Genomic DNA, 24,605 nt, shown 5'->3' on the forward strand with positions numbered 1-24,605 from the left:
AGAAATAAAGCTCATTTCTTCCTACTTCAATTGCTCGTGTCTTTACTGGCTCCACTTTTCTTCTCCAAACTTTTAATATGGGAATGTCTCAGGATTCAGTCTTGGGATTTCTTCCCTCTCTATCCAATTTTAATCTTCTGATGAATTGTTCAACTTATAGCTTTAAATACCACCCTGTGTTCAAGACTCTCCAATTAATGTCAGGTCTCCCGATCCTTTCTCATGGGATTTGTGGTAGAAGAATTTCAGATTTGCATGTCCACCTTCCTCCACTTGGGCGTCTGATTGTTTCTTTAGATTCTCAAATCCAAAACTGAGCTTCTGTTCTTCTCTGAAGGCTTTTCCTCTCACAGCCTTCTGATCTCCATTCACTGTAGCCCCATATGACTGTTTCCCCTAGATTCAGAGCTATGAATCTCATCTGAGCTGCTGTCATATTTTCCATGGATTATGGTATTTTCAACAAGGGATCTTAAAAATCTGTATAATGTGCAAGACAGGGTTTATTGCTGCTTGACTCAATATCCCACAGGAGCTACACATTTAACTCAAACACCAATGTGACTTAAAATGGCTTACAAGGCCCTCACATCTGCTCCTTGCCCTCTGCTGACTCCCTGCCACATTCTCAGATGGCCTCTCCTGCTTCCCACCGCTCCCTTCCTCCACTCCAGCCTCACAGATTCTTGCTGCTTCTTGGACTCCAGGCGTGCTCCTGCCTTCAGGTTCTTGTCTAACTAGTTCTCTGCCAAGAACATGCATCCCCAGGCACCTGTCTAGCTAACTCCCATAGCTTCTCAGTCTTTATCACCTCCTTACTACTTTACTCTTTGCTTACGTATCATGTATATTATCAGCTGTCTGTCTTTCCTCCCTGGCTATCAGTCCCATGAAGACAAGAGTCTTTTCTTTGTTTTCTGAGATATCATAAGCACCTAAGTGAGTGTTTGGCACACAGTAAGACTCAAAATATTTCATGCAAGTAGGTAATAATTAGGGCTGACTGTGTTCCAGGCACTCTGTTGAATGCTTACTGTGAATCAAACTCATTTAGCCTCATTTTAGGGATTAGGGACAGAGACACAAAGATAAGGATTCTGACCAAGGTCCCAACTATAAAGTGGTGGAAGCTGGACCAGGAACCCAGGCAATGTGGTTTTTGATGTCTCTGCATTGTTTTTCTGCACTCTCACTGTGGGTGAACAGTGTGACCTACTAATTCAGAGCAAGGCGTGTTTCCAATGTGCTCTCTTTTCTTTGCCTTTCCTCTAAGAAAGGGTATGATTTCACATTAAACCTTAGTGAAAATTCATGCCAGGGCGCGTCATCCCAATGGTAGAATAAAATGATTTTGTCCCTTGGTTAATTGATTTTATACCTCAATGAGCAGGCTTATCTCTGTGGGGCAGAGACTTTTCTAATCCCTGTAAGAAGCTATCTACTGCTGCCTATAATTTAAACCATAGGGGTTTCTCTCTAAGAATTATAACTAGATTACCTCTTTGATCCCTTCAAAATGCAGTGGCTGAAAGAAAGGTAATTAAATCTAAATGACAGTACCTAATAAAAAGACATTATTTAGTAGTTCCTATTGTGGCTCAGTGGTAATGAAGCCAGCTTGTATCCATGAAGATACAGGTTCCATCCCTGGCCTTGCTCAGTGGGTTGAGGATCCAGCATTTCTGTGAGCTGTGGTGTAGGTCACAGACACAGCTCAGATTCCGTGTTGCTGTGGATGCGGTGAAGGCTGGCAGCTGCAGTTCTGATTTGACCCCTAGCCTGGGAACTCCCATATCCTCCCGTGGGAATGGCCCTCAAAAGCAAAAACAAACAAACAAAAAAGGACAGGACATTAATTAATGGAGGGAGAAAGAATTGCTCTCCTATACTCTATATACTCTTAAACCCTCAACATATAACATATAACATACGTTTTATTGGTTTTCAACCATATAGGAGAGATTTACAAAATCAGGAATATATAGTATTTAGTCTCATTCTAAAATTCCATTTTTCGAGAATAGTAAAAGAAATGAAAATGTTAAAATGTTAAAAGTACTTTAAAGGTGATTTTTCAAAGAATCCAGCAACATATTTTGCATAATAATCTCACTTCGTGTGTTCTTTTTTATTTCTAGATAATTCTCATGCCCTGATCATATTTCTGATATTTCTGATTATTGTGACATCAATAGCCCTGCTTGTAGTTCTCTATAAAATCTATGACCTGCATAAGAAAAGATCCAGGTAAGAGCTGATTTCAAAATGAAAAAAAAAAATAGTCATAATGATGATAGTCCCATCTCTGAGGCTAGTTTGGAACCAATTAAGTGAAAAAATGTGAATTCAGAGATGACAGCATGAAGTTCAGGCCATCAGTGACCTTTTGATCAAAGACTTTCCTATAGTCTTATTGATATATATTAAATATTAATACCTTCTACCTTCACTAATAATGCGATGGGTTTCCTTTAATAATAACCAATGAAAAGAATGTGTCCATTGCTTTAGTACAAAGTGGGTCAGAGAAATCTGGAAAATGACAAAAACCAAAACAGACCAACAAAAACAACAACAGCAATAGAGAGAAATATCTAGGGAGGTATATGCATTCCTTTGGCCAAGAATAAGTGCATTTTATGAAAACCAATAGGTTCCAAATAAAATAATGTAATTGCTTATCTGAATTTGGCCAACTGCCCTTGGTTTCTTCCTCCTCCCTTTTTCTCCCTCCCACATCCCTCCCCTCCCTCCCCTCCTCCCCACTCTCTCCCCTCCCCGCTTCCCTTTTATCCTCCACGCCCTCCTTCCTTCAAGAATTCATTAACTATAAATTGACTGCCAACTGAAATCGATGTTTCTTAGGAGGATAGAAACTTACATTTCCTATTTTCACAGCAATTTAGATGAACAGCAGGAACTTGTTGAAAGAGGTGAGTATGTATGCTTTTTACTGGTGGCTATCCCCTCCCATTCGAATCCCCTCATTTTAAATAAGAATTCAACATTAAAAAAAAAAAAATCTAACCTGGACTTCCTCTGTGGATGCAATGAGGACGCTTTACTTCATTTATGTGTTTATCCAGTTTGCCAAAATCTGTGATTTCCCCAGTGCATGCCAAATATTCAGCCAGCACGGAAGATACGGCAGTGACAGATCACAGACCCTGCTCGTAAAGGTCTAGAATCTTATAGAGGAAGACAGACCAGTGGACAAATATGACAGACATCGATCTATGCCATAGTTGGGGAATGTGTAGGTTTCTATAGAAAGATGGAAAATAGAGAACTGAATGTGAGGAAGGCATGAACCTGGGTCTTCTAAGACTGTGGGGGAGCATCAGACCCACACACAAGGGAGTGATGGACAGCCCCTCAGGCCAGGAGGTGACAAGGGTCCTCACGTCCCCGCCAGGGTGGGCCGGTGACTGTCTCCACTAAAGGCACATGACAAGAAAACTGCAATTTGACATAGGAAATGAAAACATCTTCCATTTTTCTCCTTTCCCCCCCAACTTTTACAGTACATCTTTAATTCCTTTTTAAAAATAGGATTTTTAATCCAGTAAGAGAGGATATGGTAGGAGAAGTTGAAACTGTGTTTATAAGAACAAAAATGATTTGTTTTTTTCATACTCAAGGCAGGAAACCTTTCAGAACTCCTCTGTCTTGGTTTTAACTTGTCTTTGAAGGGTTTCCCTCTGCAAGAGTGGATCCCAAGTCTGTAAGCAGAAGGCTTAAGGCAAATTCTTTGGAGTCTCCCAGTAGGCTTCGTTTTCCATTGCAGGATCTTCCTGACGCTATGTTATATATTTCATTTGCGTGCTAACCTTTCTTCCCTAACTGGAATGTGAGCTCTGAGGTGGCAGGGAGGTTTGCCTTTCCTATTCAGTGCTTTATCCCCAGTACCTGGGTGAGCATATGGAATTCATGTCAAGGAATAAATAAACAAGGGAGAAAAAGTATCCTATGGCTTAGTTTTGATGGATGGGCTGAAGGACAGATGAAGGTCATGAGAGTGACAAGCACCTGAGACAGGAGGGGGACCATTGCCGGGGGTCAAGACCAACCAGAGAGCCTCAAAGGAGCATTTATCTCAAAGATGACACTGATCGCCCCTTGGAATGGTTAGGACTTACTCAAACCCCATAAAACCCTGAAGGTGGCCCTGAACTCAGAATGAATGAGTGCTGGAGATTCCCATTCACCCAATGAAGCAATTGTATAGGGATAGCTGTGACTGGATAGAAAATTTCCATGAACAATGAGATAAATGTGCCCTCCTAATGGATACCTTCCTTCTCCATCTGCTAAAGAGGGGGCAGTAACATGAATATTGAAAGAAATACTGCCAGGGGAACACAGGATAGTAGGAGAAACACTTTTTACATGCCTGGCTGCTTATATTCTCTTATTCTTCTGAAACTGTTGTTTGTCAGTATCCAGATACAATTATAGTTATTTACATTAGTACGTATTTTGTACTTCAGTCAATTATTTTGCAAGCCTAGCATCTAATGAGTTTCACCCTCTGGAAGCATAACAAATTAACACAATCTGTTCACAGTCTGGTATAGATATTATCCCATTAAGATGAGTCCTGGGTATAAGGGTATGAATCATATTCTTTAATTTCTATGTTTAGAATATTTCACAAATTCAAATAGATAAAACCAAAAGAAAAATCCATAATCACCATATAGAGAAATGGGTGTGGGGCTTGACATAGATGCACATAAAAGAAAATATCCTCACAATGGAGATTACTTGGCTTGGAATCTGTTCCATTTATGGAAAGTGAGGAAGGACATGGAGGTAGAGAGAACAGTGTGTGCAGAGGTCATGGGGATAGAAATCATGTGATGCACTTGGAGAAAATTCATGCGTAAGATGTAAAGCAAGAGTGGAGCAATTAGCACGGGTGAGATGCGTCGCGTCGCGTGAGATTCTAAGATGCGTTCATTAACCTTTAGCCTTTAGGCAATGGAGCACAAACAACAGGGTGGAATTTTTGTTTTTTTCAACAAGTAGAATTGTATGCTCATATTTATATATCAGAAGATGAATTTGTGGCAGTTTAAAAGATAAATTAAGGTGGGGAAAGACTGAAGGCAAGGAAAGGAGCCAGGAAGATGTTGTTACGTAGACGAGGAGGGGTCCCCATTGTGACCACAGACAGAAGGGATGGAAAGTACCTGGTGACCCCTGACATAGGGGGACCAAGGAAGCAACTGTGCATCATTCAGACTCTTCTGAACTTAAGTGACTTTGTGAATGGTGGTCCCATTTGCTGAGATTTGAGATACTGGTATTAAGGGAAAATTACTTTGGACATCTTGATTTTCTGGTACCTATAGGATAACTGTATGGAAAATCTGAGACGAAGTTGGGAAAGATTAGTACAAAGCCTAGAAGAGGGAGCCCAAGATTTAGATGTTGTAAGTTTATAGGTGAATTTTTATATGTGAGTGAGATTTTTCCAGGTGAAATGTGTGTGAGAAGGAAAGATGTTAAGGACTAAACCCAAGGGCTACCTTTAACGAAAATATGTATGAACATTGGAAAGAGAGACGTAACACTAGTCACGAGTCTTTAATATGTTTAAAGATGATGAGAAACAGCTGATGAACGTGGAGCCTATCAATGCAGATGTTTTGTTGGAAACTTACAAGAGAAAGATCGCTGATGAAGGAAGGCTGTTCCTGGCTGAATTTCAGGTGTGTGCTCTTCTTGATACCTAGTGAGAAGGTTTACTCAGTTATCAACATAAGTCCATCTTAAATGTATTGTATAACCATTTGTCTTGAGTTTCCCCCACATAATACTGCAAAGGAGTTAAACAGATATTGTTAGCAGATATTTACAGACCAGAAGAGAGATATGTAGTCATAAGCCGAGTACATATTTTAAACAAATGCTGCTTCATTGTATCATTACTAGTTATGAAGTTGTATCACAAAACACGTTTGGCTGATTTTGTGCTTGCAATGCAGGCAATCACCCAAGTGTGTGTTGTTTAATGAATTTTAAAGTGACAGAGCAATTGCTGCTAAATTTGCTCTCATGGGTTTATTCTCCAAGTAGTCCATCATTTATTTTTCTTAGAGTGCTTTTTTTTTTCATAATTCCTAATAATGGGATAATTGCAAGTAATTTCAATTTCTACCACATACAATTTGTTCATCAATGTAAAGGAACTCTATCCCGGGATGTTCAATTTGCTCAAAATGATGAGTGGCAAGGGGAAATGGTTTTTCATGAATCTGCTGTGACCCACAGGATCTTTGTGTCTTTCAGAGCATTCCACGGGTATTCAGCAAGTTTTCCATCAAGGATGCTCGAAAGCCCTTTAACCAGAATAAAAATCGCTATGTTGACATCCTTCCCTGTAAGTGCTCGTTGAGAATTGGATTTCCATATATTGAAGCTACTTGATTATTCACTGTTTCACTTATTTATATTTCTTTTCTTTGAACAGATGATTATAACCGTGTTGAACTCTCTGATATAAACGGAGATGCAGGGTCAAACTATATAAATGCCAGCTATATCGATGTGAGTGAAAATGCATAATTGCCAGATTGTTTTATATTTTATTGTCACCGACCATTTTCATTTCTCTTGTATCTCTGTATTCCATTCAGCTCCTTCTTTGTCAGGGCAAATTCTTAGAAATATTATTTCAAATAATTTGAAGCCAGCCCATAAAATCATTGATAGAAACAACAAAATCAGTATCTGCAAGAATAGCTATTTGTTACTTGCCATTGGTACTAGGTAATATAGGATTTCTCTCTACAAACAAAAAGACACTAAGAATTAAAATACGCTGGTGTCTGTTAAATGATGAATATAAGACTAAATGATCTGTGTGTGTATTTCTTTTAAGAGCCCCACCTCTGTCCCTCACCATAGAAACTAGTAGGCTTCAATTAATTTGCTACTTTGCCCTTGTTCAATTATTAAAGGATACAGCACATGGTTAACTTATCCAAAATACTCAATAATGTGATTTATTATACAATTGTTAGGTAATACATCACACAAATTTAAAAAAAAATAGCAGCATAAAATAGAGAGACTAAAAAATTAAATCCTCCTCCCACCCAATCTGCTGTTTACCTATAATAGCCACCTACCTTAAAACGTAATCTTGGCTTTCTAATCATGGCTGATCAGTTAACGAATCCAACTAGGAACGATGAGGTTGTGGGTTCAATCCCTGGCCTTGCTCAGTGGGTTAAGGATCCGGCCGTTGCCGTGAGCTGTGGTGTAGGTTGCAGATGCGGCTCAGATCCTGCCTTGCAGTGGCTGTGGTGTAGGACAGTGGCTCTAGCTCCGGTTAGAACCCCTAGCCTGGAAACCTCCATATGCCACAGATGCAGCCCTAAAAAAGACAAAAAAAAAAAAAAAAAAAAAAAAAGAGGTAATCTCTATGTTGTTCCTTATTTATCCAGAGGGAGTTTCTTTGTACATAAACAGGAAAGCACCAACTTTTTTTATCCCCTCCTTTATCCAAACATGCTGACATAATGTTCACAGTATTCTATGCGATGCTTCATTTCCCGAAAACACCTATCTTGGATACAGTAGATACCACTCTATAAAGCAGGGATTGGCAAGTCTTTCTATAAGGGCCCAGATAAAAAATATTTGGGTCTTATAGGACATACCATGTCTGCTACAACTACTCAGTTCTGAAGCTCATTGGATACATTTCCATAGACAATACCTGATGTGGCTGTTTCCAGAAAAATTATATTACAAAATCAGGCCATGCTGAATTTGGGTCACAGGGTGTAGTTGGCTGACTCTGGACATGGGGCATTTCTACATCTTTCCTTGATATTTTTAGAGTAATTCTTGGCATAGCTATATTGTGATGTATTTAATCAGTTCCTATAGCAATGGGCATTAAGTATGGTTTCTAATCTACTATTACAAATAATGGTTTAATGAGTAATTTTGACTCATTATTTCAAAATAAGTTTCAGTTTATCTGTAGGATAAATTCCCAAAAGAATTGTCAGGTCAAAGAGAACATGCATTCGTAATTTTAAAAGGTATTTCCAAGTTGTCCTCCATTGGGTTGTACCAGTCTGCCTTCCACCAGCAAAGTATGAGTGTTTATTTCCACACAGACTGCCAAAATAGTGACCATCAACATATTTTTTTGACAATCAAATAGTTGACAAAGTGTAAGTCACACTACCATCTATGCTGGTTTATAAGGGGATTCGAACTTTTTCTTAAAGAAAAACCAACTGAAATTGAGGTTTGGTTGGTTGGTTGGTTTTGATAGACACAAATAGAGAAACTTTCAGTGCAGAAGGTAAAGTGGTCACGTTCTATCTATCTATGGATTGATTTACACAGTGTATTCATTTCCTAGAATGGACATAACAAAGCACCACGCTCGGGATGGCATAAAACAACAAAAGCATGTTATTACAGTTCTGGAGGCTAGAAGTCCAAAATGAAGGTGTTGGTAGGGCCGTGTTTGATTGAAGGGTCTGGGGAAAATCCTTCTTCACCTTTCCCTAGCTTCTAGAGGCTCCTGGCTGTGGCTGCCTCACCCTGCCTGTGTTCCCATTGTCACATGCCCTCCTTCCCATGTCTCTGTGTCTCTGCGTCCTCTTTCTCTTACAAAGATACCAGTCATTGGATTTAGGGACTGTCCTCACCAGTATGACCTCGTCTCCCACAAAGACTCTCTTTTCAAATAAGGTAACATTCCGAGTGGACATGAGGTTTGGGGGAACATTGTTCAAACCACTACACACAATTTAAAAGTAGAGAATAATTCACATACTTCAAAAAGAATTCATCTAATTCAAAAAATAATATCATGACACAGGCCTCTTCAACATGTGTTCTAATCATTAATGACATTTCTTTGCGAGACGTCTAATTTTCCAGAGCAAAATTCTCGACATTAATGACTATTGCGATAATATGTCTACAATTTATTGTATGTTTGCTACTTATCAGTCACCGGTTTGACAGCTTTACATGTATTCATTCAGTGAAATCTCATGACAGCTCTACAAGGTATTCCCAATTTTGCTAGCAGAAGCAGAGCTGAGATTTTTTTTCTCAAGCACTCTGTCTGGAGACAGCCCTATCCAAACCATGTCCTACTTCCCATCAACTTTATTTGATGCATGAGTTTTTGTATTTTTGTTTAATGTTGTCCCTGTAAATTCTATCCCATCAACATATACCTCTCCCCGACATGTGCTCATCAGACCCGCAGTGCAATTTCTTACTCTCCTTGCTCATGTGATCTTTAAAAGGACTTGTTCACAATGACAACCGACACTTAGAAATGGGAGGTCATGGTCCAGAAATATTTACTAGTACTGTCATAATTTTGACCTCTATTTTAACTGATTCCACAGGGGACCTCTGCAGACCTTCACAATTAACAATGAACAAATTTATCTCAGTGTGTAGTGCCTTTTCAAAACAACTTGCTCTTCAAAGTAAAGTAATGGAGAGCAGATTTTATAAGGATTTAGGAAGTCTCTAGAGAAAAAAGAAACCCTATACTTTCTAATCAAATATACATGGTCATTAGGATATTGAGTTACACTTACTTTTCTCCAGCAGAGCTGGGAGCTCCTGGAAAGCATGAGTCACAGCTTTTAGATAAGTATTTGACAGATTGTAGCCACTCAGTGGATACTTGCTGAATAATTGAATGTACAAATAATACTGCATCATGAGATGTAAATGTAAAGACATTACTAAAATAAATCACAAATCACTGTGGCCCATGTGACTGAATTTTATCTAAGGGCAAAGGTTATTTGTCTGAAGGGCTTCCCTCATGGCAGAGGTGAATTTAAGGAAAATGAGATAATTTGGAGGCAACTAGCACAGTAACTTATCTGCCTCCATTCCTTTGCTTTGAGACCAGGTATGGAGAAAGCAGACCATGTAGGTAATAAAATGTAAGTTATTATATATCTTATCTAGAATGGCAGAAAAGGATCTTGGCTATCAGCAGGCTCCTCCAGCACTTGTTGAAAGGGAGCAGTGTGGGGCTAATCTCAGGATGATTTATTGAAAGAAGTTGAGTAAAAAATCCCCAAGGTAACTGTATGGCTGGTAAGGAAGTTTAAATTGTGGCAGATGGTGCTGTAAAGGTTGGCAGGATATAAAATATAGGAATGCCTGGATTACTCTTGTAAATTTCTGCACGATCCCAGATGAGGACCAAGCCTATCTAGATTTAAACATTGTTCAGGGTATACAGCAAAGACACATGAAGATCATGAGTATTGCTTGTAAATGTTAACTAATGTGTTTGGTACAATTAAATGCCTGATCATGAGTTAGTAAAATCTCCCTTATAATTTGAAACTGTCCAGGGAAACACACGATCAACAAATGGTGGGTCTAAGGCAACTTCTTCTCACATTTTTGCATGTAAATGAATAATTGAGTGTTCAATAAATAACATATAACTCTGTGTGTGTTTTGAACAGGGTTTCAAAGAACCCAGGAAATACATTGCTGCACAAGGTAATTTCTCTGATAGTCCCGTATTCTTTTGGAAAAATTGTTTTGCAGCATTTTTAAGGAAATATTTCTTACCAGTTTGTGTTCGTGTACCTCCTAGGTCCAAGGGATGAAACTATTGATGATTTTTGGAGGATGATCTGGGAACAGAAAGCCACAGTTATTGTCATGGTCACTCGATGTGAAGAAGGAAACAAGGTAAGGACCCAGAAAGTTCACAGCGTGCGGGTTTAGGATTCACAGAGGCTGGAGTTAGGGCAAGAGTGTTGGGTGGCATCTCGCAAAGCCACATGTGTATGTGCTTGGTGATCAAACAGACCGTCCTCTAGTTTAATCCGTATAACTCTCCATTTAAACTCTCATACATGTAGAAAAATAAAATATGTACATCTATATATAGACATGTATAAGAATACCTTTTAAATGATTCTGCTTAATTACTAGACTTACATGTTAGTCATCTTTTGTGGCAGCGTTATTACCAATTCAGTGCATTTCTGTGTATTGATTTCCTAAGTACTTGTGAAGACTTGAAACAAACTGACCTTGGACAGATAGATGGTACTTTATGTAATGTGACTTTAGAAAGCATGAAAGCCTCCCTGTCCCCCAGGTTGAAATTCACTGCATGCAATCATCTCTGCCGATCACCAAGCACATCCCCATTTAATAAGAAGCTAAGGCCAGGAAGATCACCCTTTGGCTGGGTAGAATGAAGGAAGTCCTTCAGGGCACTTAATGGGACATGGAATATGTTCTAAGCATCCCCGTTTAAAGAACATACAAATGTTCTAGGAATTTCAAAGAGTACATTTTTGTGGGTCTTGTTTTACCAAGCCTGTTTAATAAACCAATTCATTTAAATGGAAACGTGGACTTGTTAATGATTTTTTTAAAAACCACAGAACAAGTGTGCAGAATACTGGCCGTCGATGGAAGAGGGCAGCCATGCTTATGGAGATGTGATTGTAGAGGTCAATGAGCACAAAAGATGCCCAGATTACATCATTCAGAAGCTTACCATTACAAACGTGAGTTTGCTTTATGCCATCGTTGTAATTGTTACACAGTCTAAAATCTAATTATGGAATGTTAAATATGGGATGTTAAGATCTGTCTGGAAAATAATAGTTTTGATGAATTGCAGGAAAGTATGTTGGGATAGAACAATAACACAAGCCAACAGGGTCTCGTTGAGTCACTAGTGAAAGTGGTGTTTATCAACATCACATCATAAGTATTTGCAATGCTATGACCCTTGAATTATAAAGAAAATAGCACATTAAATGTGCTTGATGAAGGATGGGATTATTGAATAAGTGAAAAAAAAATAGTCTCTGGTCTCTATGGACTTATTACCATTATGGAAAGAATATTTATACAGTGGCACAGAGACTAAAGTTCTAACTCAGTTGGAAAGACAAAATGTTTAGGTCAGAAAGAAAAAATTATCAATGTGGCCTTAAATAATAGCTAAAATAGGAGTCTTTACATATATGATATGATTCTGCTTACATGAAAGGTCCAGAACAGTCAAATGTATAGAGATAGAAAGTTGATTAGTGATTGCATAGGACTGAGGGGGATGCTGGAGCAGGAATAGAGGTGACTGCTAATAATTATGGTGTCTTTTTGGGGCCATGACAATGCCCTATAATTAGACAGGGGTGATGGTTTCACAGCTCCGTGAATAAAATAAAAACTTTTATGCTTTAAATGAATGAATTTAAGGTATGTGAACAATATTGTAATAAAAGTGTTAAAAATGGAGCTCCTTCTAGAAAAGGTTGACATTTTCTCTGCATTCCATTTATTGGATGTTCTCTCAGTAATCTCAATTATATTTTTGTATGGTTCAGATACATTTTATGCAAGAAAAATTACCAGTTGTGTAGTCCTCCCAAGGCCTTCTAAGGCTCTCAGAGCATCACTAATGACTATGCCCTTGGAAGGCTCTGGAACAGCCCTTCATGTGCTCCTGACTGAATACAGGATGCTCTAAGCCACGGAGGCCCCATCTCATAGATCTGGGTGATGGTGAGGCCAGTGCCAATCTGATTACAAGTATATTGATTAGTCTGACATTCCTCATTGACTCAGTTACTTCCTATCTGAAAATGACAACCGGCCAAGTCTTTTTGTTTCTTCTATTATCAAATGTAGGTGGTTCTTCCTCATACCTTGTCAGAGAATTTATGAATTATGCATCTTCTAGTGGTTACTTTGGAATTGGCACAAATAGGAGCTGTAATATGGGGGATGACTTTCCTCAGTTCTCTCTATACCATCTGAGCTAACATATCTAAAAGGAGATATACATCATTAATCAAATAATTAATCAAAAAAATTAAAAAGCAAAAAAAAAAAAAAAAAAAAAAACACCCATGGAGTTCCCATGGTGCAGTGGAAATGAATCTGACTAGGAACCATGAGGTTGTGGGTTCAATCCCTGGCCTCGCTCAGTGGGTTAAGAATCCGGCATTTCCGTGAGCTGTGTGCAGGTCACAGACATAGCTTGGATCTGGCGTGGCTGTGGCTGTGGTGTAGGCTGGCAGCTGTAGCTCTGATTAGACGCCTAGCCTGGGAACCTCCATATGCCACAGGTGTGGCCCTAAAAAGCAACAATAATAATAATAATGATAATAATCAATCAGACTTTCTTTAGTTGGCAATAGTCCAATTTGTCTGCCTACCAAATAGGAGTATTTCGAACAGATGTAAGAAGGGCTTTTACTTTATCTCTTTTCCCCCTTACCCACCAATGCCCCCACCAAAACCTGTGTGTTTGTTTTTGATTTTGTGTTTTTATTTTGTTTGTTTTTGGCCTTGCGGCATGAACGTTCCTAGCAGTCTCAGCTACACTTGCCATTCCTTACTTACCTTCCTGGTAAGTAATTGCTCACTGCTTAGTGCATGCCAGTCCTGCATGAAATCTTGACTCCTAGTTTTTATAGTAGAAAGGAAACTGTAATCACGGATGAAAAAACCTTGCATGAGGAGTTTTTATACGGGTTCTCCCATTCACTTATTTATGTCCCAGAGTTTGCTTTGAGGAAAAAAAAATCATCTAAAAGAAATATTATCTCCTAACTAGAGAAAAGAAAAAATAAATGGAAGAGCAGTGACTCACATTCAGTTTACCAGCTGGCCAGACCACGGGGTCCCTGAAGACCCTCACCTGCTCCTCAAGCTGCGCAGGAGAGTGAATGCGTTCAGCAACTTCTTCAGCGGCCCCATCGTGGTGCACTGCAGGTAAGTGATCTCCACTCAAAGCACCCGGGCTGTTCCAGTCCTCATGGCTGGGCTGTTAGGGCCACCCTTCCCCTGGCAATTCCTACTTGCAGAAATAATTTAGGAGAAGAAACTGTTTTCTCTGCATCATCCTTGCTGGATTTTCCAGTCATTTTCCTGCTGCAGTCATGCCTCCAACCTTTTCATTTGTTTCATCAGTGCTGGCGTTGGACGCACAGGCACCTACATTGGGATTGATGCCATGCTGGAAGGCCTGGAGGCAGAGAACAAAGTGGATGTCTATGGCTATGTTGTCAAGCTGAGGCGACAGAGGTGCCTGATGGTTCAGGTGGAGGTATGTTCCAGCCTGCAGTCGCTATCCTCAGTTTTGGCTTCTTACTTAAATCTTTGTGGTGGGAATAGTGATCATAAAGGAAGTCCAAATTCTTCTCAATCTCAAACTGAGGGTGAAAGTTGTTTTCTTTTAAGTTCCTAAAAACCAAAGCACCAATTGCAGGTGGAAACATTTTGCATGGGTTACTGAAAGTAGAAGATGAATGACTATTGGTTTTTGAACTAGATTTAAAGTTTTCAAATTGTGCGTGTTATTTTGCATGCTGTGAACTAGTTTTTAATGTTCCTTTGTTTCAGTTCAGTCATCTGTAAAATGAAGATAATGATAGTATTTATGCTATAGCGTTAAGACACAACAAATAAAATCCAAGTAAAGCACTTAGATAAGTCCCTAGAACATGCACACAGTCAGTGATTGAAAGTGATGGTTATTATTGAAAATATCTGTACCTCACCCAGCAATTCCATGTGTGTGTATACCTTAGAGAAACATTTGCAAACAGGCACAACCAGAAATATGTTCAAGAATGTTCATTGCACTCAGCATCATTAGAATAACAAAAGATTGGAAAAACTTAAACATATATCCATATGGGAATGGAGCAAACATAATGTGGACATGTGGACTCTTCGTGCGCATAGCTCTGCTGCAATTGAGAGGCATATGGAATAATCTGTAAAAATCTAGGTCCATAGCTCTCCATGTGGGCATATGCTCAGATGTAAACAGTAAATAGCCACCAGATGAAATGTATATGATACAGTGTATGCAATTGTTAAGAAAGGACACAAAATTACAATGTTTATAGATACATAGTTGTTAGTATAGAAGGACAATAACAGATTGTTCATCAGAAAAAAAAGAATTACATTCCTGTGGAAAAATGAAATCCAGTGGAAAGATACACTCAAACTCAGAGGGTTGAGATGGTGTTAAAGTGACTTCAACTTTATCAGAAATAAGTAATTTTATTTAAAAAATAGTGAATTCAAATATAAGGGTAAAGTGTTATTAAAACTGGATTTGGCATATTGTTGCTGTTTAGAATAATTTTCTATTTTAAAAGGTTTTAGAAAACTATTTTTAAACATATGTTCTGTGGAATATCAACTTGCCTTCTTTTCTCTCAGACAGAGTATGCAACATTATAGTTTTATATGTTAGTAATTTAACTTACTGACCCAATACTGGTCACAGAAGAAAGTAACAGATAAAGATTTTTAACTGATCAGAATAAGATACAAGCTATGCCTTACATGGTAAATGCCTATCTATTTACCAAGGTATATTTTTTTTTCTTTTGGAAAAATAGTTTGAGATGGAATTTGCTGATATCCCAGAGAACTGTTGAGAGCCAACTTCCAGGTTATTTAAATATTACAGATATCAGGTTTGCTTTTCCATAAAATTGTGTCCATATGAGCAACATTATGGAAATGTATGACTTACTTAAATGTGATTTATAGGACTCTAAGTTATCAATGAATGAATTGCATTCTTCCTTGAAACTGTAGGCACAGTACATCTTGATCCATCAGGCCCTGGTGGAATACAATCAGTTTGGAGAAACAGAAGTGAGCTTGTCTGAGTTACACCCATACCTGTCTAACCTGAAGAAAAGAGACCCACCCAGTGAACCTTCTCCACTGGAGGCCGAATTCCAGGTAATAAGAACAATAACAGCAGTACTGTTACAGATAACTGGAACTTCCCTTTTCCAGTGCTGGGCTGTGCACCTGACATAGCTCCTCTTGTATTTGGGTGATACCATAAAACGGAGCACATAGGAGGAAACAAAGGCGCAGAGGGTTTTAGAAAAATGCCTGAAATCAGACAATTCTTACGTAAGAGACTTAAGCAACCTGACTCGACAGCCAGCATTTTAACTGTTCCTGATTAAGCTGGTATAAAACAAAGTGTCAAAATAATAGTAGCCACAAAATGGGCCCGCCAAAGGCGAGGAAGCATCTCACCCCTGAAAACTACATCTGATTTCGATCTGTAGAGGAAATGATTAGAATAGTTTATGACTTCTTAGGAAAGGGAACCGGCTGGCATTGGTAGACAGAAACTAGTGGGTACATACAATACTAGTGTCCTAACCTATTTATTAGGCGATTGCTCTGAAAACTAACCAAGGATGTAGCTGATGATGATTTCAGAGCGGTTGGTGTAGCCAGCTCCAAATTGCTCGGGCATCCAAAAAAAATGCGTAGTGACTTTCCTCTTTCAGTTATAATTTTTGGTTTATGGGATCTTTCAGTAAATTACCACACTGGTCAATTCAGAGAGTTTCACAGCAAGACCAGGGACATGTTTTTAATCAGATGCAGAATCATTCAATGTTTTAGATCAGAGGGGGGCTGGAGTAGGGTTGGGGGGGGTGGCGGGGAGCATGAGCTAATCCCCAAGTAACACAATCCACCAGAAGACTGTACTGTGGTGGAGAAACCAGTGGGAGAGCAGAGTGGTCTTCAATGGGGGGGGTGTGTTTTTATTCTTGCTCTTTTAGCCAATAAATCAACCATATTTAATACACCAAGTCCACTGTACTGTATACACACACACACACACACACTGTTGGAGACACTTTGATGTAAACATTCATACTGAAAGTCACTAAAAGAAAGGGTCAATTCTTGGGCTGAACAAACATGATCGAGTCTGTGCTCTGTGCTGTGTGCAGTTCTAAGCAAAGAGTCACAGTGATTTGTATGTGGATAAAGGTAATCCAGAGCACAGGTGGTGACCATGGTTCTGATATAAACTGAAATTATTCCTTCTAAGCAGAAAGGGAGACGGGAAATGAGAGCAGAGATGTAGATGGGTTGGTGGATTAGTGACGGGAAATTGAAGCAGTTCATGCCCAATTGCCTTATCTTTCTCAAGAGAAGAGGAAGCAAGAATTTAGGGGGATGGAAGTGAGTAGGGCAAGGAGGAGCTCATGTTTGAGGAAGAAAAAAGGAAAGAGTTATATCAAAGCAGAAAAGCCATTTCCCAGGCAAATGTTCTAGGGTTGCCCGAAATTATTGTTGGATCATTTGAAACTCATTGGTCATGAATTTAAAGGGAGTCAGTTGGTTGTTTTTTACTTGTTTGTTTGTTTTTGTTTCCTACAGAAACATTGGGACTAGAGGCTATGTATAGTTGGGTTAAATCCATTTAGGATTTTTAAATGTGAATAAAATTGAAAGTTGGGAGGCAGAGTTCCCATTGTGGCTCAGCAGAGAGAGAGGAGTAAAAACTGTATGTTGAAGGTTTTGATAGGATTGCAGATTGTTGGACTGGAAGTACTAGATTTTAAATGACGAGGGGGAACAGAGGTAGCATTCAATAGCAGGAATGGTTGAAATCCTAATTTTTAAGGTGATACAATATGTGCAATAAAAACTATAAAGTATAGACTGAAGTATGTGGATGGCCAAAGAGAGGAGGGAAATTACAGGCAATGAAGAGGCTAAGAAACGAAGAGATGAGTGTTGGATAGCTAAATAGCGAGTAGAAGTGAGCAGAGTGACAAGAAAGAACAGGGTAGTCCAGGCAGAAAAGACACCTGCACATCTGCCAGGACTGAAAGGACAGGTTGGCCGCTCCCGAGCTGGAGGGAGTGGGTTTGGCTGAAGGGCAGAGGGGCCCAGCAGGAGGGGAGGCTTCAGAGACAGTCAAGGACATATCCCAACAGCCTCTCTCTGATGGTTGTTGGATCCTTCCTAACAAAGATGGAAAGCTGCCCAAAACCAGAGAGGGGTGTGCTCTGTTAGAAGAATTAGAGCAAGTGAAATGGAACATAAAAAGGCCAGCAAAGAAACGATGGATATTGTTCAAGTGAGAAACGAAAGTGGATTGGACTAAGTAGAAAAAGTGAAAAGTGGAAGAGAGCTTCACCAGCAGGGATGATAGGTCTTGCCAACTGATTAGCTATTGGGACAGAGAAGGAAAGGTTCCAGAAGCCTCAAAGAAATTGATTATTGATTATTGATTATTCAACACATGAGTCTAGTCTTCTGCAAATGCCTTACTTTGGAGAATTTACTTTGGATCATTTAAAATAATTTACCATTGCTTTTGCAATATGGAGAATCATCAACATCTGTATAGTGGTTTCAACTTGTGGAAGAACAAACCATATTGTTTTGCTATCCAGCATTTCTTAACCAGGAAGCATATTCTGTTGTATAATTGTATATGTTCACATTTGCTACATCCAAATACTAGATACTTGAGCAATTAAAAAGAAATTATGAAATTCTTTTCTTTAGGGAGCATCTTATGCTACAATAATAAACTAAGCCTGTACTTACATTTTTAAAGGAATTTTCCTCTTTTTTTTTTCTCATAGAGGCTGCCTTCATATAGGAGCTGGAGGACACAGCACATTGGAAATCAAGAAGAAAATAAGAGTAAAAACAGGAACTCTAAAGTGATTCCATGTATGCAGTTTATTTTCTTTCTTTTTTTTTTTTTTTCTATCAGACCAAGTGAAGTTCTCTATTGGAGTTGTTCAATGTGAAACACACAAAACCCATTTGGAAGCAAGTTTTCCACATTGGGTTGACATGAGAGAATAGTTCTAGGCTATTGAAATTTTAGTTGTAGCAAATACATTGAACTCCAAACAGCTACAGTGAACTTTGGAAGCTAGGCTGTATTCAGTGTTTTTCTTCTACCAATTAGTTCAGAAATGTGTTGTCAGAAAGACATAACCTTTGAAGCTGGGAGGGAAAAGTCCAAGTCCTCTTTATGGGTTTTCTCTCATCTTCCATTTATTTCAAAATTACATTCTTATGTTCCTTTTATTAGGGAGGTTGAAAATAGGTGAAAGTATGCTATAAGCTATCCATCATCAAATTGAACAGATCAGGAGTTCCCGTCGTGGCGCAGTGGTTAACGAATCCGACTAGGAACCATGAGGTTGCGGGTTCGGTCCCTGCCCTTGCTCAGTGGGTTGACGATCCGGCGTTGCCGTGAGCTGTGGTGTAGGTCGCAGACGCGGCTCGGATCCCGCGTTGCTGTGGCTCTGGCGTAGGCCGGTGGCTACAGCTCCGATTCAACCCCTAGCCTGGGAACCTCCATATGCCGCGGGAGCGGCCCAAGAAATAGCAACAACAGCAACAACAACAACAACAGACAAAAAAAGAGGCAAAAAGACAAAAAAAAAAAAAAAAAAAAAAAAAAAAATTGAACAGATCAAAATATGCATCATTTTCAAGACCTGCATTTTGTTATTTACTCTATGGATAGGACCACGTCTGGTACCACTCAATTTTATTGAGTCGCATACACTAACATTAGCATGGAGAACATGTAACCCAAGCTAATAAACTGGAAAACCAAATAAATCATGTCAATGCATGGTTGACCTAGTTAATTTCTGAAGAGGCCCTTGTGAATATAGTTTAAAATGTGGAGTTGATGGTGATGTAGCTTATCAGATCATTTGACCTGGTTATTATAAATCAAAGAAATTGAGAAACAGTGAGAAATTATGGGCTAAATACTTTTCTTGATGAAATTATAATTTATCCGAGATACCCACTTAAGCTTATTAATTTAATGTTAAGACATCATTGAAAAATTAGATTTTTACCTGGTATGTATTTTATTAACGTATATAAATATTTTTAAACTTATCTACAGCAGACTGATGATATTCCATCAAAAATTAAAGCATAGGTATCAATGACTGAGTAAATGGATGGAACGTTATGACATAGAGTTATGTCCTATGTGTTTTCCTGGAACTCTCGAGACCTTCTTATTAGACTTAAAAACATAATTTGTTAATCCGTAAAAATTGAATAGGATCTCATTCCACGTAGATCAATGTGTACATCATACAATGTCACTTCTAAATGACTTTCTAATTTCCACGTGACAACCAAGCAGAGATCTGAGCTTGTTAGAAGACTTACCACTGATTTATTTTGTGTAGATGACTTTAACAGGGTGACCCTGAAACATGAGCTAGAAACAAGCAAGGAGAGTGAGCATGACTCAGATGAGTCTTCTGACGATGACAGTGACTCGGAGGAGACAACCAGATACATCAACGCATCTTTTGTGATGGTAGGTCCTCACACTGCCAAAACCCAGGTCTAACTCTAATAAAAAATATGTGTGTGTTATTATGGCCGTGCATTAAGTGATTTTATAAAGACTGATGAGCTTGACATGACTAAGTACTGACTGACACAAAATTTTCCATTTATAATACTCTATCTGAACTCATTTCAATACTTAGACGTTCAAACCTAACGAATCGAGTTCCTGCTGTGGCGCCATGGGATCATGGCTCTTTGAAACTCCAGCACACAAGTCTGATTCCTGGCCTGGCACAGTAGGTTTAAGGATTTGGCATTGCCACAGCTGTGGCCTAGGTTACAACTGTGGCTAGGTTCTGATCCCTGTCCTGGGAACTCCATATGCCACAAGTGCGGCCATAAAAGAAAAAAAAAAGTAAGTGGATGCAAAATAAAACGATGCTATTAGTTACAACTTATAACACATATGACTATAATATAATTTTAAAAATAATAAAATTTGAGCAAAAACAAGTATTTGAAGATGTTCGTTCTGGACCCAGATATCCAGATGGTAAGCAAATCCAAATTTGTACATTTGTATAGGTAAAAACTTTTCATTCACATTAACTGAATATTTAAGTAAGTCTGTGCCACATACCTTTGTTTTATTTAAAAAAATTTTTATTAAAGTATACTTGATTTACAGTGTTGTACCAATTTCTGCTGTACAGAAAAGTGACTGAATCAAATATATATATACATATATATATATTCCCTTTTTTATATTATCTCCCATCATGGTCTATCCCAAGTGATTGGATATAATTCCCCGTGCTGTACAGCAGGAGTTCATTACCTTTGTTTTAAACACACTGAGAATTCAAACAAGAAACTTTGAGACATTCAGTGAATACACACTAAGCTGGATTTATTTCTTTTCCTGGCTTTCCTAAAACACACATTCATAGAATATTAGTTTAATTATGACATATTGTAAGAATGTATAAGCACAAATTAGAGACATGATGAAGAAAATTTGCAATGCTTATGCACTGTATTTTTTACAATCACATCAAGCTTTTTGGAGAAAAAAGGTATTTTGGGAAGAAAAGAATTGTTAGTTTTCTAAAATAATATCTTCCGCACATGATTTTACATTATTAGCTACGCATTATCATTTACTAAATAAATATCTTGCATACAGATACCACATGGTTTCTTGACTTAAAAATCTTAATGTTTTTATGCAACAGCATTGATATTTAATTGACTATGTTTCCAAATGGTTATTTTAAGAATCTACTATTCTCTCTTGTCAGCAGTAGTAACTGAGTCTCACTTTTTTTTTTTTAAAGAGTTACTGGAAACCAGAAGTGATGATTGCTGCTCAGGGGCCACTGAAAGAGACCATTGGTGACTTCTGGCAGATGATATTCCAAAGAAAAGTGAAAGTGATAGTTATGCTGTCTGAGCTGAAGAATGGGGACCAGGTACTTCTTTTTTTTATTTTATAATGATTTTTATTTTTTCCATTAAATACGGTTTACAGTGTTCTGTCCATTTTCTACTGTACAGCATGGTGACCCAGTCACATATACATACATACATTCTTTTTTCTCCCATTATCATGCTCCATCATAAGTGACTAGATATAGTTCCCAGGGCTATTCAGCAGGACCTCAGTACTTATCCATTCCAAAGGCAATAGTTTGCATCTATTAACCCCAAGGGGGAGAGAATGGGATGGATTGGGAATTTGAGACCAGGAACTTCTAAGACTCTTTTGTAAAGTCTTTCTGCCACAAAGTCTGATTCTGCATTCTTGGATGACTTACTCTACGGCTCTACCAGAGGCTTTTTGATCCCCCTCCGGCATGCAATTTAGTTTGTTTATTCTTCCTGTTTGCCATCTGAGCCCCTGGCTTCCAAAGTTTTGCCTCCAGGCTCTGACCTTGCCCCTCACTGCCAGCCCTGCCCACTGCTCACAGACCATCAAGGCACAGCCATCCCATGCCACCTGTGTTGAAAATAGCAAACAACAGCTAGATTTCCCTTTTTTTTTTTTTCAGGACTAAACATCTCAGTTTGAAATTTGAGGCCCTCAATAATGGGTCCCTCTTGTATCTTTCCATTTTTCTCATTTTTTTAGGTTTTACATACTTTCCATTCGGGACAAGTAGATTTGCTGACTGAATCTTAACACATCACTTGCCTTCTTATCACTGAGATTGGATTTTCTGATGTTCCATGCATCTAAATGTGGCCTCTCCTCCCATTTGGATCCTATTCTTCCAGAAAGATAAAACTCCAGAAAATTTACCTAAATCCTGTCTTCTTTATATTCATGTAATAGTTATTGCTATAAAATTCTATAATTGGAGGGGAACCCAAGCTCTAATTTGATCTTCTGCTCAATGTCTGTTACTTGTATTTGATCCTTTCCTTAATGCCTTGAATTATCAGCATTTTCCTGGCAGTCAGTCTTAACTTTTAGCACCTAACACATTATCTGCCATATGTTAATAAGTATTCCTACAAGAATGCCATTATATATGCCTTCTTTCTCTCACTTTCCCTTGGTCTCCTCTTCCTGTATATAGAAAGTAGATTTTTTTTTTTTTTTTAGTTTTTATGATTTTCTTTCCTTCTTTTGTTCGTTTTCTTTCTTTCATTCATTTTCTTTCTTTCTTTCTTTCTTTCTTTCTTTCTTTCTTTCTTTCTTTCTTTCTTTCTTTCTTTCTTTCTTTCTTTCTTCTTTGTCTGTTTAGGTCCACACCCGCAGCCTATGGAAGTTCCCAGGCTAGGGGTCTAATCAGAGCTGCAATGCCAGATCTGAGCCATGTCTGTGACCTCCACCACAGCTCACAGCAACACCAGATCCTTAACCCACTGAGCAAGGCCAGGGATCGAACCTGCAACCTCATGGTTCCTAGTCAGATTCGATTCCACTGTGCCTTGATAGGAACTCCTTTTTTCTTTTTTAAAAAGAGAAATATATGCTCATATTTCCAGCATGGAATGCCAGCAATCTTTTCCTTCATCTAAATTTTAGGAGACGCCGGGGCATGAGATAGGAGTGCCAGCAGGAATGCCTAATGTTGTCGGCGACTCTGGGACTGTAGTGGGTGAAGAATGATTTGAGGAGGGAGGAGAGATTTTCTGATCCACCTGTCTTTCAAGCTGACCCTTTCCTTAGATACTCAGTCAGCTGATGCAGACAGGATAGAGACAAAGCTCTGTTCTCAAGGGCCCCAGAGGGAGAGAGACCTAAGTTATTGCAGGGGTCATGGCCAATATCCCCTCCATCCATCCATTTTGAAGAGGAGATGCTGAGTGAATGGAAGGAAGAGAGGGATCCATCTCAGAACTCGACACCAGGGATGGGAGAGCCATTCCTGCCGTGTCCTGTCCAGCTCTGTTATCCTGGGCTCCCCTGATCTGCACAGGGAAACCCCGTGTTGAATGGATGTACCACACACTTCAAATAGATTTTAGGTTGTTTTTTTTTATGGGCAGGGTTCAGTTTTAGAACATGACTCGTAACTTCAATTTAGTAGAACAGAGGGAAGAGAAGAAAGAGAAAGAGGACAGAGACAAAGACAGGGAGACAGGCTCTGAGTCCTTGAGAAGCCAGCAGAACCCTTGGGTGGAAGATGCTGAATCTTGTTCTTTCTTACCCAGGAGGACTGTGCTCAGTACTGGGAAGATGGAAAGCAAACGTATGGAGAAGTGGAAGTTCATATGAAAGACACCAACAAGTCTTCAGCCTATACCCTCCGTGCATTTGAACTGAGACATTCCAAGGTATGGCAACGATTCCGGGTGTGTGTATCTCTGGTCTAATTGATCCGGTCGAAAAAGTAATAGAAATTACTCTCTGAAAACAAAGCAACTCTCTGTATGAGGTTTTCAGAATACAGTTTTTAAACGATTTAAATGCACGTGACCATGAGAAAAGGGTGACGATCTATGTATCCAGTGGGCTGAGCGTCACTGGTGCTAATGTTCCCTTCCCTTCTGATTTTAGAGGAAAGATCCTCGGACTGTGTATCAGTACCAGTTTCACCACTGGAATGCGGAAGAGTTGCCTGCTGAACCCAAAGAATTAATCTTGATGATTCAGAATCTCAAACAGAAACTTCCCAAGAAGAATTCCATGGAAGGGAATAAATATCACAGAAATGTGCCTCTCCTCATCCACTGCAGGTGGGTAGGGTTTGATGAGACGTGTTAAGAATCAGCGTCCCGCTGGACCTCTGGGTCCATACCTCCTGTTAAATTCCATTTCTTCTAATAGATAAAATGCATGACCCCAGTGGAAGCCTCTTAGGAAGTCGGTCACTCTTACTTGTATGCTCCTACAGTGAAACTATCATAGAAATACAGTAGAAACAGGTGTATTTCAGTGCAATGATGTCAGGCTGTGAGTCCTTTAACACCAGAAAAACATCATCCCTGACTCCACAGCA

General features: G+C 39.0%; 1 protein-coding gene across 13 annotated transcripts in view; it reads left to right on the plus strand.

The window, feature by feature from the left end:
• Positions 1-24,605, plus strand: part of PTPRC (protein tyrosine phosphatase receptor type C) — a 118,729-nt gene that overhangs the window by 89,753 nt on the left and 4,371 nt on the right. For 12 of the 13 annotated variants that reach the window (XM_003130596.7, XM_084979395.1, XM_084979396.1 and 9 more), the window contains 16 exons: positions 2,139-2,247; positions 2,899-2,933; positions 5,608-5,717; positions 6,298-6,388; positions 6,479-6,555; positions 10,494-10,530; positions 10,628-10,725; positions 11,433-11,558; positions 13,622-13,779; positions 13,978-14,113; positions 15,628-15,777; positions 18,453-18,543; positions 20,046-20,179; positions 21,492-21,626; positions 23,818-23,940; positions 24,164-24,342. In XM_003130596.7, the coding sequence (XP_003130644.6) occupies positions 2,139-2,247; positions 2,899-2,933; positions 5,608-5,717; positions 6,298-6,388; positions 6,479-6,555; positions 10,494-10,530; positions 10,628-10,725; positions 11,433-11,558; positions 13,622-13,779; positions 13,978-14,113; positions 15,628-15,777; positions 18,453-18,543; positions 20,046-20,179; positions 21,492-21,626; positions 23,818-23,940; positions 24,164-24,342 (1,789 nt within the window). Of the gene's footprint in view, positions 1-2,138; positions 2,248-2,898; positions 2,934-5,607; positions 5,718-6,297; positions 6,389-6,478; positions 6,556-10,493; positions 10,531-10,627; positions 10,726-11,432; positions 11,559-13,621; positions 13,780-13,977; positions 14,114-15,627; positions 15,799-18,328; positions 18,544-20,045; positions 20,180-21,491; positions 21,627-23,817; positions 23,941-24,163; positions 24,343-24,605 lie in introns of all 13 variants that reach the window. The other variant, XR_014817543.1, reaches the window with a different exon arrangement.

Source organism: Sus scrofa, chromosome 10 (genome assembly GCF_054392235.1).
Source record: "Sus scrofa isolate SSC_HxYL_T2T_F1_AM1 chromosome 10, Sscrofa_HxYL_maternal_Yorkshire_Landrace_v2.0, whole genome shotgun sequence".
NCBI lineage: Eukaryota > Metazoa > Chordata > Mammalia > Artiodactyla > Suidae > Sus > Sus scrofa.